The following is a 20,090-nucleotide window of genomic DNA, read 5'->3' as shown; positions in this document are numbered from 1 at the left end:
TCTTATTTCCAAAATATTATTTTCAGACAAGTATATTAAATGTATTTTCACATTCAAAAAAATACAATTAAAATGGACTCGAGCTAAGTCAAACTCGAAAAAATATTAGCTCAAACTCAAATCAAATCTAGAATGTCCAATTCAAGATTGACTCACTCAAGTTAGCAATGATTTTGCCAAAAAAGTCATAAAAAAAAATGAATCATCTAAAATAATAAAAAGTTGTTAAAAAAGATAAATTTATCAACGAAGTTTCAACGACCTAATTGAGTCCAACTGGCTCAACTTAAGCTCAAGTTAGGGATATCGCTGCTTGAACTCAACTTGTTCGAGACAAACACTTAACAAAGCTTGAGCTGGGTTTGCTTGGATCTACCCTTATACATAATCTAAATTAATTTTTAAGGTCTTTGAATATTGTCACATACCAAAAAAAAAAAAAAATGATAAACACCATTCCAAAAGTACTTGCTACATTCATTATGTAGGGAGTTTTGCTCTTGTATTATTTTGATTCTGCATTTACCTGACGAATTATTAAATAAATACAAATCCAAGTATTTCTTACTAAATATTCATATTAATTGAGGTCACTTAGTAATTTTGAATTAAGAGAAAAAATATTATATTAATTAGTATGAATAATTTTGAAGTAATACTATATATATATAAATTTATTTGTACAGATTGATGTGGTAGAATCTAAGTAGATGATTCTGAAGTGTGAGAAAAAATAAACAATTACATCACCCAATCATAAACTATTATCTCGATCAGTTTGTATAATTTTATTCATAAGTTTGTAAGAAGCAAGAGTGGGTATATTTAGATATCATCCATTCTTGTAATCCACTTTAGCCCAAAAAAATATAAAATGTATCTACTAAATACAAAACATCCCCCCCCCACCTCAAGCCTAAACAATCGTGCATTTGATTCCCAATTATCTTTTATCAATCTATTTGTTCAAGTTGAGACCAAAAAAGGGTTAACTCAAGCTAGAGGTGAATTCAAGCTAAACCTAAACTAGAGCTTAGGCCAACTTGATTTCGACTAAAAAGCCAAGTTGAGCTTATACTTGAACTGATTAGCTACTTTTCAATAAGTTCAAGCGCAGTCTAGTTTAAGAGAAGTCAAACTCAAGTTACGCTATAATACCAAGCTTAGCTTCACTTGATACTATAACCAAACCAAAATTAACCAAAACGATAATATATTAGTAAATAAGACATCATTTTTATCAATGCAAAATGAACTTTTTTGAGGTTTACGAGCTTGGCAAGCCAAACAACCCTCAAACTAGAATTCAACAATATAAAACCCATAGGCTCAAGTTAATATGAGTCGAGCTCATTCAAACCGACCTAGCTATCAAGCTTGACTTGAATTCACCCTTAACTTGAGCTCAACTTGAAACTAGAATAGTCAGATCAAGCTCAAACTTGGCTCACTTAAGCTAGCCGTTCAATGACATTGAAGAAGACGAGTTGTCAAATAAGAAGAAGAATCATTGTAGGTAAGGTAAGATATATTTGATGTAGTGACATCAACAAAACTTTGATCTAAAGGCTAGTTCAATGAGCTATAACTATAACATGAGTTTAGCTTTTTTAAGCCAAACAATGATCTAAGTATAAGTTGGTTCAATCCCATCCACCTTAGAGAGAAACACTACCAAAATTTTTTATCTATGTAAATTTAGATTGAATGTAAAAGATTTTTATAATTTAAAAGAAGGCTAATACTTAGATAGAGGATGTAACAAGCTAACAAGCCATACCTTAGCAAAAAAATCTAAATACATGATATAAAATACAAATGCCTAAAATGCTTTATGACAAAAAATAAAAAAAATACAATTGTTAAGTCACTTTCTTATGACACTAAAATTCTCGTCTTCATGGCAATAGGTTGATACCAAATTTTCTATTTTCCCTGTACCCAATTCAATGAAAGTTGTCCTTATTTCTATTCTTGTCTCCACACCAACCCTATCCTTGTTATAAATACAATGGGAAATCCCTATCTCTGCTACATGGGAATATGTTGATCCTTTTTCTCATCCTACAATCAACAAGCAACCATTCTTTAACTCACCAAACTAAAGCAACCAACTAAATATTAGTGACTTCTCTAGCTCAAAATATCTTTTAACGATCACCCTCAGCATCTACTCAGCTACAAAAGTCACAACCAAGTCCTCTCGCAGGCTCTCCAACAACCTCTTTGCCTAACATGTCTAGCCCTACAAGCATCTATGAATGGAGACTTAGAACATCTAGCTCTACCAATATCCTAGGAATAGAGAGAAATGTTTGTTCATCTTTAGAATTGATATGAACCTTGAGAGAACCATATCTCAAAAGTTAATTATTGAGATTAGAGAGCTTAAAATTAAATAGAACTTGCACCAAAAGCCCATACATTCTAATACGAGATCTAAGTTTCATAACTTACATTTGAGATCTTAACAAAGCACCATGCTTCATAGCCTCGATGCCCACATGGAAAGGTTATGTGTTAGCTTCTTACTAGCCTCGAGCGAACATTGCATTTCCAATGTCACCACTTATGTGGCATAATTGGTACTAAGAGATGTATTGATGGCTCTAATATAAAGTGATATGAACTTTGGAAAAAGCACACCTCAAAAATTCGTTGTTAAAATTGTATAATCTAAAGCCATATAAACCTACACTAGAAATCTATAATTTTCGATGTGAGATTCAAGTCTTATACCTCACACTTGGGATCCTAATAGGAACTAAGCTTCAATTATCTAGAAAACATGGAGATGAAATCAATTCTTTTGTTTTATAGCTTATTTTCAGAGGATTACAGTATTCTTGTTAAAGATTTTCTTTGATAGTAGATAGGTTTGAGGTGGTTTAAAGATGCTCATGATGCAATAGAAGATATCAAGAACAAAGTTTGAAGGTTATGAGTACGTTAAAATGCATGATGTTATCTAAGATTTTGAAGTAGCTATTGCTTCTAGATATAAAATGTTGGAATTGGTCTAAAAGAGTGGTCGCATAGGGATACATTTGAAGAATTCATATGTATCTCCATGATGGCAAATTATATTGGGGAGCTACCTAATGGATTAGAGTACCCAAATTTGTAAGCTTTATTGTTACAGGAAAATGAAATTTTGGTTGGCCCCAATTTTTCCTTAGAGGAAATGACTAATCGCAAAGTTTTAGACTAAGATAAAGTTTTGAGTTGCTTGACCTATTAGTAATTGGAAAACTAAGTAAACTTAAGATTTTTTACATGTTTTATTCTAAACTTGTTAAGGTGATCAATTCATCATTTAGTCAATTAACTAATCTCATATTGTGAGATTTGAATTATACGAATTTAAAACTAAAATGTCGTGATGTTGTATCCTCTCTTCAAAAGTTAGAGAAGTTATATGTTGATTGTTTTGTTAAATGGGAATCTAAAAGTGATAGTAATGCTAACATTGTCCAACTTTAGCGTAGCAATAGTTTATAGTCTATTTAACTAAAGATCTCTATTTCATAAATATTTAAGTAGGGTTGTACTTAAGAAATATGGACATAAAATGGACTAACATTCCAATGATATATGATAGGTTTTAAAGGTTTGCTCAAAAGAATTGAGAGTCTAATAAACATTACCAATTTAGAGAGTATTAGATATTATATGATTGAGTTATTTTGAATAAGAGACAAAATATACAATTATATGATAATATGTCAAAATGTTTGTATTTGTTAATACATATAATATTACTCAAACTTGAATGTGATACCAAGTATTTGGAGTTATGCTTTCAGAGATATAGTACCACTAATTTAGAAAGTAATAGTCATTAATTTTATTTTTTTGGGTTTTGAATTCATGTCTTAAACTTATTGCAACAGTCTCCATTTTATAATAAATTGGACCTTATAGATTTTGTATGTGTTTAAATGGACTTTGACACTTATTTATTGGGAGCTTTGTCAAACACCTTTTTTCTAAGCCTAGCCATGTCAAATATTGTGTTTTACATTAAATTTCAAGAGAACTATAGTTTGTATTCACTCAATATCTATAATTAGTAAAATGCAATTATAATGCAAACCCACATCAATATATATATAGCCCAAAAGCAAAGTGGATGAGGTGTTACATCACTCCATTAGAATTTCGGTATATAATATTAATTGTAAGGGGTTGAGCCTCATACTTGAGATCATAGGCAGACAATGGAATCATTTCTTAATTATATACCTTACTTTATCGTGTCATTCATTTTAAACCCTTTTATCATGCATTCTTTGCTTTTCATATTTCTTGTGTTTGTGCTTTTTTGTACTTATTGTAAAAGAAAAGATTGATTTTGTAACCAAACAATTTTGAGAGCAAAGGCAAAGGATGGAATCATCATTATTCAAAGATAAATTACATACCTTCCTTCATTCATTTGCTTTCTATATTCTGAAATTTTTTTCTTATTTCATTTACATATTCCTTCTTCTTTGATTTTTCCCTTTTATCATTTCGTAACAAATAACTATTAATTATGTGAATAAAATTAAGTAATTTTGAATTAAAGATAGAGTAATACCTAATCGTATGATCATAAATAAACACTTGAACCTGTGTATGTACTTATTGATAGTACATACCTACATACCTACATATATATATATATATATATATATATATATATATATATATATATATATATATATTCATTTGTTATGATTAAAGTTTCCCTAACTATAAAATTAATTACTTCAGTATTTAGTAGAATAATATAATTATAAAATTAACAATGAATACAAACACGAGTACATATATTGATGCATCATCATATAATTAGATAATATTTTATCTTTAATTCAAAATTACTCAATCATAATATAACACATTAACATTTGTAACTATGTTTGTATCATTGTAAATGCATAAAATATGATTGTATATCTATTGGTTTCAGTTGTAAGGTTATACTTTTGTCTTTCCTTAGCATCTGTAAGTGAATGGCTGAAAGCATAGTATATATTGATTTTCTATTTATGAAAATCCAGATTGATAGCATGCATCAAATAAACTTCAAACGTTGTCTACCTATTTTTATGTAAATTTGTTTCTTTGATACATTCTTTATTTTCAGTATAGATATTGATTTCCTCTTCTTGAAGACAAGAATAATTCTGCATATTTTTTATATTTATTTTTGCATTGATTTTGAATTTATTAAAGAATAGAAATGAGCTGGTAATAAAGATGGAACCAAACAGCCTTGAGATCAGAGGCAAAAGATAGAATCATTGTTATTATATTCAACATCACTTCTCTTTGCTTTATATATTCCTTTTTTTTTCTGTTCTTTTTTTTTTCTTATCATTTCAAACACAACTCTGTCCATATACTCCAAAAAAAAAAAAAAAAGCCATGGAAATTGTCACTTCTGTTGGTGGGAAGGTAGCTGAGAAGGTAGTTGACAATGTGTTTGCAGTTGCTGGTGATCAATTTGGTTATTTGTTTCACTACAATGACAACATTCAAAAATTGAAAAAGCAAGTTGGGAATTTGAGGGATAGCAGAGACATGGTGCAGCAGAAAATCGAATTTGCTGAAAGAAATAGAGAAATCATCTTCACTATTGTTCGAAACAGGTTAGCTGAAGTTGATGATATTTCTGCAAAAGCTGAAAAATTTTTGGAAGATGAAGACAAAGCCAACAAGAGGTGCCTCAAAGGGTGGTGCATTAATCTCGGACAACGTTGTCGATTTAGTAAGGAGTCAAAAAAGCATACTTTGGCGATTTCTGATCAGCTTCAAGAATTGGGAAAGTTTGAGAGTGTGTCTTGTCCTGCTCCTCCATCTGGAATTATATCTTCAAATGAGGTATTCAATTCTGGCTCATTTGAATCTAGAAATTCAGTTAAGAAGGAAGTTATGAAGGCCTTAATTGATGCTAAAAATGTCAGCAAAATTGGAATATGTGGGATGGGGGGCGTTGGTAAAACCATACTAGTTAAAGAAATCGGCCTACATGTCAAAGAAGCCAAGGATTATGATGTTGTAGCGATGGCGATTGTCTCTCAAACGCCCAATATTATGAAGATTCAAGGCCAAATTTCTGACATGTTAGGCTTAACTTCTCTTCCAACTCATTCTGAATTAGCAAGAGCAAGTTCACTGTGGGAGAGAATCAAGAAAGAGAAGCGGGTCCTTATCATATTAGACGATGTTTGGGAGATAATTGCATTGGGTGAGATTGGTATTCCTTTTGGGAATGACCATAGAGGTTGTAAAATTTTAATCACCTCTCGTAGCAAAGATGTATGTAATAGAATGGGTTGCCAAAAGATATATACGGTTGAAACTTTATCTAAACAAGAATCTTTGGAACTTTTTAGCAAGATTGCAGGCTCAACTGTTGAAAATTCTGATATTAACCCAATTGCTAGAGAGGTAACTAGTAAATGTGGGGGATTGCCACTTGCAATTGTGACAATAGCAGGAGCTTTAAAAGGTAAAGATAAGCATGGGTGGAGCCACGCAGAACGACAACTTAAAATGTCTACCGCTTCAAGCATTATAGAAGTGGAGAGAAATGTTTTTTCATCTCTGGAACTAAGCTTCGATTACCTAGAAAAGGAGACAAAATCACTTTTTTTGTTTTGTAGCTTATTTCCAGAAGATTACAATATTCCTATTGAAGATTTGGTCAGATATTGGACAGGTTTGAGATGGTTTGGAGATACTAATGAGGCAATTGAGGATGTCAGAAACAGAGTTCATTATATTGTAAGTACTATAACCTCTTCCTTTCTCTTGATTGAAGAAGATAAAAAGTATGTAAAAATGCATGATGTTATCCGTGATTTTGCAATAGCTAGAGCTCCTAGATACAACCACAGATTCATGGTAAGTGTTGCATTGGGACATAGGGATACATTTGAAGATTTCACATGTATCTCATTGATAGCAAATTATATTAGGGAGCTACCAAATGGGTTGGAATACCCAAATTTGCAGGCTTTGTTGTTGCAGGAAAATGAAAGTTTGGTTGTCCCCGGTAGTTTCTTTGAGAAAATGACAAATCTCAAAGTTTTAAACTTGGGACAAACATACATAAAGACATTGTCTGATTCACTTTCATTTCTCACAAATCTTAGAACATTAGATGTTAATTCTTCCAGGTTGGTTGATCTATCAATAATTGGAAGGTTAAGTAAACTTGAGATTCTTTCCCTTTCATATTCTAAACTTGTTAAGGAGATCCCTTCAACCTTTAGCCAATTAACTAATCTCAAGTTGTTAGATTTGAATAATATGGATTTAAAACTAATACCCTGTGGCGTTATATTTTCTCTTAAAAAGTTAGAGGAATTGTATGTTAATCATTTTGTTAATTGGGAATTTGAAAGTGGTAGTAATGCCAATCTTGTTGAGTTAGAAGCCTTGACCCAATTGACTAGCTTGCATATTTTTATTCCAAATAAACTTGATTTCTCACCAAAATTCTTGCCATTCCAAAAATTGTCCAACTTTATCTTAATAATAGGTTATAGTCCATTTGCCTACAGTGGATCTCGTTTTCAGAAATATTTGAGTAAGGTGTTGTACTCAAGAAATATGGAGATCATAGAGACTGATATTTCACTGATATATGATAAGTTTAGCGGTTTGATCAAAAGAACTGAGAGTTTAACTTTAGAAAATATTGTTAAGATTGAGAGTATTAGTCATGACCTGGTTGAAGAAGTGTTTAATGATTTGAAGTATCTTCGTATCAAAAGATGTGATGAGATAAGTTATCTCTTAAATACATTGGAATGGACACCAAATTCAACTTTCCACAATTTAGAGGCATTACATCTCATTGAGAATTGCAACCTTGTTGAACTATGTAATGGACAACCTCCTGCTCAATCTTTCTGTAAACTAAGAGTTTTAGAAGTGGAAGAGTGTGAAGGCTTGTTAAATATTGCACCATATCATTTGTTGCAGAGGTTCCAAAATCTTCAATCTCTTAAAGTAATATGGTGTAGATCACTGGTGTATATATTTGATTGTGAAAATATTAAGATTGCAAAGGGTGAAACCAAGTTACTCTCCTCATTAGAGGATATAGATTTGGAATTTTTGTATGAGATGACATATATATGGAAGGGTAACCATCAATCCATAAGTCTCCATAATTTGAAGAGAGTAGACTTGCTTGCATGCTACAAGTTAATAAAACTATTTTCGCCAACACTACTCCAAAGCCTTATTTGTTTGGAAGTAATAAAAATATCAGACTGCTCTAATTTAAAGGAGATCTTTGAGAAGAAAGAAGCGGAGGATCTACAGTTAGATCACACCATAACCTCCCCATGCTTAGGAAACCTAACTATTATAGACATACGTGGTTGTTATAATTTAGAAACCCTCTTCACTCCCTCAATTGCCAAACTCTTGGTAAAGCTCAAAGTACTTTACCTATATGGCTGCTCAAGAATACAAGAAATAATCACAAATGAGAAAGGAGAACAAGAAACGCCAATAGAGAGCATTGTGTTTCCTAGTTTGTACCAATTGTGTCTATGTGATCTAAGCAGCCTCACTTGTTTTAGCTCTGAGTCATATACTATTGAATTCCCAATATTGGACTTCTTAGCGATACTTGGTTGCGGACAAATGAAGACTTTCGGTTTTGGAGGGCAAGTGACACCCAAGCTCAAAGAAGTGCATCTTAATTACACTAGACGTTGGAATGGCAACCTCAATACCACATTGGAAGAGTTCTTCAGTGAACAGGTATATACTTGATGATCAAACAACTACATCTTCTAATTAATTAACTCAACTTTCACCATTTGCATTCATGCACATTATTTCAAGTTTACATACATACATATGTGTGTGTGTGTGTGCACATATATATATATATATGCCATTTATATATTCACATTATTTGCACATTATTTCAGGTATATACTTTTTTCTTTTAAGATTAATTATTCATTCCCATTTATTCAACATTTACTAAGAAATATTTTCATATGCACTATTTTTATTTATCTTTTTTTCACATCAAATAATATGGAAAAAATGTAAGTGAAAAAAAAGAATACTACTTTGTGACAAAGACCTCGGTTCAGGTATGTCTTTTATGCTTGATTTAATCCTCAATCGCCCTTGCTTGGTGAGTCCCTTCCTCCACTTTGTGTGCTCTTTTGGTGCAGTCACTTCTGAGGACAGGGGGAAGGCTTCAGAATGCTGGTCTACTTCCTGCTCGATAAGCGTCATCAGGTGGGGTGGTAATCAAGGAAAGACAAAAAGTATTTATCCATTTACTTCTTTCAAAGAGCAAATATTAAAACTAACAGATTCTGATATATCATTATATGATTAAATGATTTAATTATTTACTTTAAGTTTTATTTAAAATCACTTAATACTAACATAATAACACGACAACATTTGTATTTATTTTTAATTATTGTTAATATATGAAGAATTTTCGTTATTAATAAGCTTATTGCTTTTATAGGCACAAAAGGCTGTTGCTGCAAGGAGACCAAATTAAAGTAGATAGTGAAAACGGTATGAATCATGTTTTATCATATTCTTTATTCAGTTATTCATATTATTGTTGTATATATACTTGTTGATCAAAGGGCTACATCTTCTATTTAATTTTCTAAACTTTCACCATTTTCATTCATGCACCTTATTTTCAATTATACATTAAAATATGCCATTTATATATTCACATTATTTGTGCACTTTGATTTGAATTTCCTTTTTCTTGTTACATTAATTATTCATTTCCATTTATTCAACATTTATTAAGAAACAGGGGTCCTGGTGGCGGGGGGTGAAAACCCCGGGAAAATTATTTATTTATATTTATAGTTAAATTCTTAATTATACACTATTTAGGTTTTTTTTTTCAGTTTTTAAATCTCTTAATCCTAACAAATAGTTTTGTTCTATTTTCTTAATAAAATTATAATTATAAATAATAAATCTCTTTATATTGAGACAAAAATTAATTGCCATAAACTATGTTATGTAATATTTCACTACAAAACATAAAATTTTAAGATTTTAGTCTAAAGTTGAAAGATGTCTAGGTACAACCATTGGCATGTGATTATATAATTGGTATTTTTTTATCTCTAATTTAAAATTAATCAATCATATAATGACACATCAATATTTATAACTTTGTTTGTACATGAATTATTTTCATTATTTATAAGTTTATTGCTTTTGTAGGAAATGGGATCACAGGAGGACCTGTTGCCAAGTCGTGAAAGTGGTATGAATAATGTTTTATCATATTCTTTATTCAATATTATTTGCAATTATTCATACATATTATATTATTAGGGGTGTGCATAATTTAGTTCAAACTATAAAACTAAATTGAATAGCTTAAAAATTACGGTTTAGTTTGTAAAATGGTTTGGTTTGGGTTAGAAAATTTTCAAACAATTTTTTTTCAGTTTGGGTTACGGTTTGAGTGATTTTCAAATTGAATTAAACTGTAAACTGTATTTTTTTAAAATTCGTATATATAACTATGTTTAACATAATTTTTAATAAGCAATTAGATGTATAACTTGTTTTTTTCATATTTATTTTGTCATTTTTCTTTGCATATGTATTGTATATATATTTTATATTTATTTTACACGTGTATATTATGTTTTAAATAACTATAATTTAGTGAATTTTATCAAATGATATATATATATATATATATATATATATATATATATATATATATATATATATATATATATATGTTGAAATAAATGATTTTAAAAGGTTCAACCCATAATAGTCGAATTTTGTATCATATCGTGTGTCAAAAACGTAACATTCTAGATCATGAATCGTATTGTATGATGCACATTTTAAAAATTAAAATAATAAATACTAATAAAATTATAAATATTATAATTGACGCGTTATCATTTTGAAAAATATCACAAACACCTTTAACATTTCTAAATTTTTTATATATAATCATACTATACTATCATTTTATCTAAAAAAGAGTATTAATTTGTATTGGTAATATGTATTGTATCATAGGATACGTATTGTATCGTATGATAAGTTTATTTTATCGTATTAATTTAATACACCTTATAATACGTATCGTTTTTTACTTGTATCATAAGTTACCGGTAATTATGGTTCAAATAATAATTCAAATTAGATCAAATTGTATTTTTCAATTTGGTTTGGTTTAATTTGAAACCTAAAATGGTTTGATTTAAAAATTTTTCAAACTATTTTTTTAGTTTGGTTTGAAAAAATTCTTAAACCACAGCAAGCCGGACCATGCACACCCCTACATATTATTATTATATATTCATCTTTCACATGTTTATTAATAATCTGACTTTGTTAATGCTCTTTAGACGAAGAAGAAGAAGAAGAAGAAGAAGAAGAAGAAGAAGAAGAATGGACTACTTTTAGGATGTCAATACATTTTTTACATTTGCATGATTATATATATATATTTATTACCAATGTTAATGATATGTGTACATATTTTTATATATATTCTATGTAATTCATGCATAATTTTTTTTCTTTTTTTTAATGTTGTATTTAGTTTTATTTGAGAGGTAAGGCTCATTACGTCCCCCTCTCTCTAAGTGTCTTCTTTTTTCAATTAATAAAATTTTTCTCGTACTGTCGAGGTTCGCCAAAAAAATTAATACTTTTAAGTTTTTATTTATGATATAAATCAAATTTATTTAATACAAGTTAAGTGCATGAGTAGGACTAGATTTGATTTGAACCAAAACGGAACAAAACCCAATTCATGATAGACAAGTTAACATATAAACTCGATTTAAAAATAATTTAATTTTAAATTTGATCTGTGTTGTCTAGAACTTGACTTGTTTTAAGAAGATTTCCCTTTTCATGTGCTTCCACAAAAGTTTTTCAAATTTTGGGCATAAGTTTAGGGGATCCTTAGTAAGTTTAGGGGCTTGACAAATAGCATAGTTGTTACGAATGTAAGCTCTAGGCATTTTCCAACAAGATTATCCTTGAGGATTGGCTGGAAAACAGTCTCTGGAGGATGCCCTGAGAGCTTCTGGGAGAATGCAAGTGCTGTGAAAATTGCCAGCTTCTTCCTTTCATTTTCCTCGAAAAGCTCCAGGGACTGCAGGAATCTTCTCGTAACATTTTCGAGATTCATTATGAGAAATGTCCTTCGCCACAGGATATTTTGTACGTAGATTACAGATGATAAAATGACTTCACGTTTAGGCTTACAGTATATTATAGAGTAGGGATGCATTACATACCTTCCTTCTTCATACCATTTACTTTGCTTTGCTTTATCCTGCAATATTTATCTTTTCTTATTTCATACGAATAGTGCTTTTATGTATGCCTTTCTTCATTTTCTTTTATCATTTCATTTTGCAAATAATATATATATCATGGATGCCTTTCTTGAAGATCATTCGACTAGATCTTTGGTATGTCCACCTCCATTCTACTACACACACAGGCTTTGGAAGAATGTAAATAAAATGTTGGTTAGTTGGTTATCTGAAAGTATGCTTAGAGTGATTTCAAAATGTCAATTTGCTTCGGAGATATGGAATACTTCAGAACTTGAGTTCATTAGTGAGTCTAAAACTCAGTTGTTGCATGTTTGGAATCTATTGCAAAATACTGAGAAGGCAATCTGTCCACAAGTGAATATGTACCAAAGAAGAAGAACTTTGCTGAGGTGTTGCCTCTTAATGGCCAAGATATGTCAAATAAGGAGTTGATTCATTACATTTTAGAATGCCTTGCCTCAGAACATGAAGCTATAGTGGCTAGCTTAATGTCTAGGATTGAATCAAGGCTGATCCTTTAACCCTACAGGAGGCACAATATCTACTTAAGAGGCATGAACTTCGGGTAGAAAAAGCCAATCAAAATTTGTCCTCTGTAATGTCCTTAGATTTTCATGGTGGCTCTGCCCACATCAATTTTCTGTTATCTCAGGCCAATGTAGCAGCTCATCGTTCCTGTTCAACAACCTTTCAATACTTTTCAATCTTCCTCTACAAATTATATACCCTCAGCACACCCTACTGAAGCCTTTTCACAGTATTCAACTACTGCATATCCTGAATCCTCACCATCTGCTCAAGCCTTTGAATCTCCACAAAAAAAAAAAAAAAAAACTTCCATTCAGTCAGTTATGCTTCATTCCAATAATCAAATAGCTACTGACCCAACCGTCCAAGACAACTCCTGATACATGGATTCTGGAGCCACAGATCATGAGACCATTGATTTCTCAGCTTTCTGTAGCTTTTACTTATCATGGTCCAGATCAGATACAAGTTGGAAATGTTGAGTTCTTACCTATCTCACATACCAGTTGTACATTCTAGAGCCATTCATTTAAAACATGTCCTGTGTGTATCTAAAATAACGAAAAACCTAATAAGTTTTTCCAGTATAACCAAGGATAACAATGTAGAGTTTCATGAAGATCTTTGTGTGATTAAAGATAAAACTACAAACTCTGTTCTGTTGCAGGGAAGACTTAAAGAAGGTCTTTATCAACCGTCCATTCCTGCATCAGTCTGTTTCAAACAATGCTGTACTAAGCTCATCAGTCCAGCTTCTTCTGAAAACCAATATGTTTGTAATGTTTCAAAGAGTTTTCAAACTATTAGTTCTCTTATTTTGTTATTCTTGTAAATGTATCAGATTGTGCTTCTTCTAAACTGCCTAGTTGTAAAACATTTTCTGATTCTAGTCAAAAGTTTGTTACTTCTGTATTTGTTACATCTTCTGCTTCACTTGATTGTGGCATAATACTAACGTCATCCTAATTCTAAAGTAATGAGTCATGTATTGAAGAAACTTAATCTTCAGTACAATACACAATTTGAAATGTCCTTTTGCTGAACTTGCCAATATGGCTAATTACCTCAGTCTGTTTTTTCTAGATAAGAAACTAAAACCACAGAGCCACTTGAGCCAGTACATTCTGACATCCAACACTTAGAGCATCCAAAGAAGGGTTCAGATACCATATTCACTTTGCTTATGATTTTAGTAGGTTCATCTAGATATTTCCTTTTTGAGTCAAATTTGAAGTCAAGACAGTGTTCAAAAACTATATGCATCTAGCAACAATACAGTTCAGTATTAAGCTCAACTCTCTTCAGGCAAATTGGGGGGTGAATATAGGAGCTTGTTAAATCCCATGATTTCTGAAATTTTTTTTTTTGTTTTTGTATATTATTTAAGAAAATTGGTTGTTGACTGGAATTCCTTTATTTTAGGCATTTTTCTAGTTTCAAGGATTTTTTATCTTAGACAAGCCATCCAGATGTATTGTGGCAGAATTGGTTTAGCTCTCAACTCATATATATATTTTCTTGTATTCTGGATGCCAAATACAATAATCCAGAGAATTTTATTTCTAAGAAATTCAATATGGTATCAGAGTATAAGATTGAACTCTACATTTTTATTATGACAAGTGAAGGAAAGAGTTTGGCAACACAAAGTTGCCTCCAACCCCGGAGGTATTCTCATTGCCAACAATGGAGGAGCCAAAAGACCCATCATACCCATTACTAAAAACAAGAGCTTAACGACATTAATTTCCTTCAATGGTCTCAGTCCGTTATGCTTTTCATCTGCAATAACGAGAAGGAAGATTATCTTACTCGAGAGTCAGTCATCCAAATGAAACGCATCCAAAATACAAAATTTGAAAATTAGATGAGGGTATGGTTATGTAGTGGCTTATCAATTCCATGACTAATGAAACTGGAGAGAACTCTATGTACTACCGAACTACTAAAGAAATTTGAGACTTGACAAAGGAAACCTATTCAAACAAAGACAACACATCTTAAAACTTTGAAATCAAAGGTATTCTGCATGATTTATGTCAAGGAGAATCAACAGCCGCAGAGTATTACAATCCGCTAATCCAAAAATGGCAACAACTCAATGCCTTAGAAGGATACAAGTGGCATTGTCCAGAATACAACAAGTACTATCAAAAGATTGTAGAAAAGGAACAGGTCTATAAGTTTCTTCTAGGCCTGAATACAGACCTAGATGAAGTCAGAGGTGGGATTTAGAGTATAAAACCTTTACCTAGTGTCAAAGAGGCTTTTTCTGAAGTGAGGAGGAAGAGAGTCAATGAAAAGTGATGTCGGGGCATATCTCAGCTTATATCTTTTGAAGCAAGGTATCATACACCAATGTTCATGTGTTGCACTCCACAACAAAACGAAGTCGCTAGAAGGAAAAATCAGCATTTAATGGAGGTTACAAGATCACTCATGCTCGCAACAAATGTTCCAAAGCAGTTTTGGGGAGATGTTGTCCTTATTGCGACAGATCTTATTAATAGAATGTCTTCACGTGTTTTAAGGTATAAAACTCCCTATCAAACTCCTAAGTGTTTATCCTTCCACTCAAATACTATCATCTATTCCTATAAAAGTTTTGGATGCACTGCATTTGTTGATATGTCACTACTATACTTCAATAAACTTGATCCCAAGTCCATTAAGTGTATATTTCTTGTTTATTCTCTTAATAAAACAAGGTATAAACATTACTCTCCTCTTACTAGAAAATTTACCATTCCATGGATGTCACGTTCCTCGAAAATCAACCCTATTATACCCAAGTTGACATTGATGGAGAGAATCCAATCACAAAGGAATATCAATTTTGGAACTCTATGAATATCAAAGGAAGAGAAATTGTCTCTGCCTAGAATGCCTAGAAAACTCTGTGGATACTGAAGGAAGAGAAATTATGCTTCTCCAAAATGCTCAAAAAAATTTTGAACCTGTCCAAACTGAACCCAACCAACCCGTCAAAACTGTTGAGGAAAATTTGTCCCAAACCAAACTTGTCTCTCCTTTTTTGAAAGTTGTTCAAGACAATCCCACTAGAGACCTAATTGTTTATTCAAGAAGAAAGGCGATTCAAAGGGAAGTAGAGAATCAAACACATTTGGAGCAGAACCAAAAGTTCAAATCAAGTCTAAATACTCTAGATCCTCACACATGGAACACTCTCACTGAATATGTGTTAGGTCCAAAGTTTATGCAAGGAAGAGAATCAGGAGAGGAAATAACATGGAGACACTTGGCGGCAAATTAGAGAGAATAGTTGGCAACCAGCAGACTAAAGGTATAGAAACAAAGAGCAAACAACAGGCTATGAAAACAGAAATAGTCCAGTGTGCACATAAAGGAGACACTACTGCAGAGCAACAGAGACAGGGGACCATTTGTACGTACATGACTGATGAGGTGGCCACTCAGGATTGGCCAAGCATTAATGAAAGAAGGGAAATTGATATAGACCTGGAAGGGGGAAAGAAAGGGGAGGAGAGCATTTTGAAGGAAAAATAGTTTATGGGAGAGTTCTAGCCTCTCGAAAGTTGGAGGAATTAGGTGCGTAACGTCAAGTCATTCAAGCTAGTGTTTTGGCTATTTGATTAGTATTCACAAATAGTGATTTAGTTCTCATGTTATTTGTCATTTCACTGCTTTATTGTCAAAAGGGTGTAGAAGAACAAAAACTTTATTTATCATTCCAAAATATTGAATACAAAAAATATCCGATTTACATTTCCAAAAAAATATCAATATCATATTTGCTCAACAAATATTATTCCATTGTGATTATCCTGCATGTATTGCTTGCGGAAGTTGAGCGAAGTTGTCGTAGAAGTGTTGTGAGCTGAGAAATCTTGTGGCCTTGTTCCAGATCTATAACAAAGTGGTATCAGAGCATGACAACTCTTGGTAGAGATGGTGGAGATAAAGGCAAGGGAGCAATGCATCCAGAAACCTCCCCCTCATACTCACCGCCGACGGGGGAACCATCTGGACCACCGTTAGGAACGACAGAAGAAGTTGTAGGAGAGGAAAGGATGAACCAAAACATGTCAGTAGGGGAAGAACAAATGAGAGGCAGCAGGAGGGATCTACAATACCGACGTTTGGACCTTCCTCTGTTTAATGGAGAAGGAGCCTTGGATTGGGTGTCAAGAGTTGAAAGATACTTCAATGTGAATCGTTTGACTGAACAGGAACGTCTTACAGCTGCTGGTGTCTGTATGGAAGGTGAAGCACTCCACTGGTTGCAATGGAAGGAGAAACGCCAAGCGTTCGCTGGCTGGGACGACTTTAAGCGAGAGGTTCTGCAACGGTTCCCACCGCCAGATGAAAAGACGCCACAAGAGGAGTTATTCTCGCTGCATCAGACCGGAACTATTCGAGAATATCGCTCCAAGTTCGAACTACTATCAGCAGCAGTCATAGGGTTGTCTGAAGATACATTGAAGGTAGTGTTTATGAACGGATTGATTGAAGAGGTCAGGGAAGAAGTGAAGTTGTTCCACCCACGCACTTCAGAGGAGATGATGGACAGAGCACGACAGGTAGAGAAGAAAAACGGTATCATCGACACCAAATATGTATTACGTCCAGGGCGAGCTTATCCTAAAAACATAGTTGGGTTGACTCGGCCTTCTTACGCAGCTCAATCCAACCCAGTCCCTTTAGCCACTAATAACCTAAATACTAGACCCCATTACACTACAGTAACCAGCCCAACCCTTATTTCCAATATAGCCCAAACTCGAACACATACAAACCCAAATCAAGGCAACCAACCTGGGTCCAATCGCCCCTCTTATGACCCACATTCTTCTCCAGCAAGCAAAACATCCACTTTTAGAGCTCCAACGAGTTCTGGAGCATCAGCCTCATTTCCACGGCATGAAGGTAACTATCGACGCCTCACAGATGAAGAGTTTCGTGCTAAGGTTGAAAGAGGGCTTTGCTTTCGCTGTGATGAAAAATTCGTCCCAGGTCATCAATGCCAATTTCGTCAACTACGAATAATGATTTACAGTGAAGAAGAAGAATAGGAGGAAGGAATAGAAGCAGAAGAGGAAGAGAAGGAAGCTGAAGGGGAGGAGATGACCGTGAGCCTCAACGTCAGTTCAGTTGTGGGTATTGGAAACCCAAAAACTTTAAAAATGATTGGTGAAATCAAAGGGAAAAAGGTGATTATGCTAATCGATAGTGGGGCTACCCATAACTTTCTCTCAGAGAAAGTGGTGGATGAGCTGAAACTTCCAGTGAAAACTACCAATTTTGCTGTTGTGTTAGAAGATGATCGTAAGGTCCAAGGGAAAGGAAAATGTGAAAAGGTCACATTATGGATGCAGGGGGTGTAGATTACACAGGATTTTCTCCCCTTTCGACTTGGAGGGGTGGATGTGATATTGGGTGTGGATTGGTTACACCGATTGGGTGAGGTCAAGACTAATTGGAGAGAGCAAACAATGCGGTATAATTTGGAAGGGAAAAGAATTGAATTAAAGGGAGAAGCGTCTTTGATGATGAGGGAAATGTCTCTACAATCATTGGTGAAGTCAATCAGCCCTGAAGAAGAAGGATATTGGGTAAAGAGAGCTAAGAAGACGAATGAAGAGGATTTGGAAGTAGAGAAAATTCCACTTGCTGTGGAAGAAATACTCAGAGAATTTGAGAATTTATTTAGAGAACCAAAGGGCTTACCTCCCAAAAGACCCCAAGATCATGCAATTACATTGAAGGAAGGAGTTCAACCCCCAAATTTGCGGCCATACAGATATCCTTACTTTCAGAAAAATGAGATTGAACGAATTGTGCAGGAGATAATGGCAGCAGTTATAATCCGCCCCAGTTTGAGTCCTTTCGCGAGTCCCATTATTTTAGTGAAGAAAAAAGACGGAGGATGGCGATTTTGTGTCGACTATCGAGCCTTAAATCGAGTGACCATTCCTAATAAATTTCCAATGCCGACGATTGATGAATTATTGGATGAATTAGTGGAGGCAACAGTCTTCAGCAAGTTGGATCTTAAATCCGGTACCACCAAATTCGTGTGAGGGAGGACGATATCGAGAAAACGGCTTTTCGAACACATGAGGGACATTACGAGAGTCTAGTAATGCCTTTCGGCCTAAGCAACGCTCCTGCCACCTTTCAGAACCTGATGAACACAATTTTTCGCCCTTATTTGAGAAAATTTGTTCTTGTATTTTTTGACAATATACTGATTTATAGTCGAGGGATTAAAGATCATTTGTGGCACTTACAAGTCGTGTTGAGTTTGCTCCGAGATCATCAGCTCGTTGTCAATAAAAAAAAATGTTTATTTGGACAGGAACGGATGGAATATCTAGGCCACATAGTGTCCAAGAATGGGGTTGAAGCTGATCCACAGAAGATAAAGGATATGGAGAATTGGCCAAGACCAAAAGATATTAGAGATCTTAGAGGATTCCTCGGGTTGACGGGTTACTATCATAAGTTTGTACAAGGATATGGGAAGATCGCCGAGCCATTAACCAACCTACTCAAGAAAAATGCCTTCTGCTGGGGAGAAGACTCACAAAGAGCTTTTGAAGCTTTAAAAAGGGCTATGGTGACAGTGCCGATTCTAGCCATGCCAGACTTTATGAAAGAATTTATAGTTGAAACGGATGCTTCAGGGGTAGGTTTGGGAGCTGTATTGATGCAGGAAGGGAGACCAGTGGCGTTCTTAAGTAAAGCACTTTCTCCACAAAACCGATGCAAGTCTATATATGAAAAGGAGTTGATGGCAATCATGCTTGCGGTTCAAAAGTGGCGGCATTATTTATTAGGGAGGCATTTCAAGGTTCGTACAGATCAGCGAAGCTTGAAATTTTTGTTTGAACAGAAAGTATTAAACCATGATCAACAAAAATGGCTTGTCAAAATGTTGGGATTCGATTTCGAGATTGTGTATCGCCTCAGATGTGAGAATAAGGCAGCCGACACATTGTCACAAAATCCAAAATTTATGGAGGAATTACAAGCCTATTCAGTGATGCATATAATAAGAAGGGAAGAAATTCAGCAGGAAGTTGACGAAGACGAAAGGCTGAAAAAAGTGGTTACTGAGTTGAAAATTAATCCACTAGCTCATAAAAAATATACATTGCAGGGAGATACATTATTATATAAAGGAAGGCTGGTGCTAACAAAAAATTCTAGGTTTGTTCCCTCTTTAATTAC

The 20,090-nt window shown here is 33.5% G+C and overlaps 1 protein-coding gene across 1 annotated transcript; it reads left to right on the top strand.

Annotated features, from left to right (window-relative positions):
* The first annotated feature begins 5,415 nt into the window (after positions 1 to 5,415).
* Positions 5,416 to 8,787, top strand: LOC123204512 (probable disease resistance protein At4g27220). The gene has a single exon (XM_044621213.1). It carries the CDS (start codon positions 5,416 to 5,418, stop codon positions 8,785 to 8,787), a length of 3,372 nt encoding a protein of 1,123 aa, XP_044477148.1.
* Positions 8,788 to 20,090: the final 11,303 nt, after the last annotated feature.

This window comes from Mangifera indica, chromosome 2, assembly GCF_011075055.1.
Source record: "Mangifera indica cultivar Alphonso chromosome 2, CATAS_Mindica_2.1, whole genome shotgun sequence".
NCBI classification, from domain to species: domain Eukaryota; kingdom Viridiplantae; phylum Streptophyta; class Magnoliopsida; order Sapindales; family Anacardiaceae; genus Mangifera; species Mangifera indica.
The sequence above is the reverse complement of the archived record's forward strand: the minus strand, read 5'-3'. Positions and strand labels throughout refer to the sequence as shown.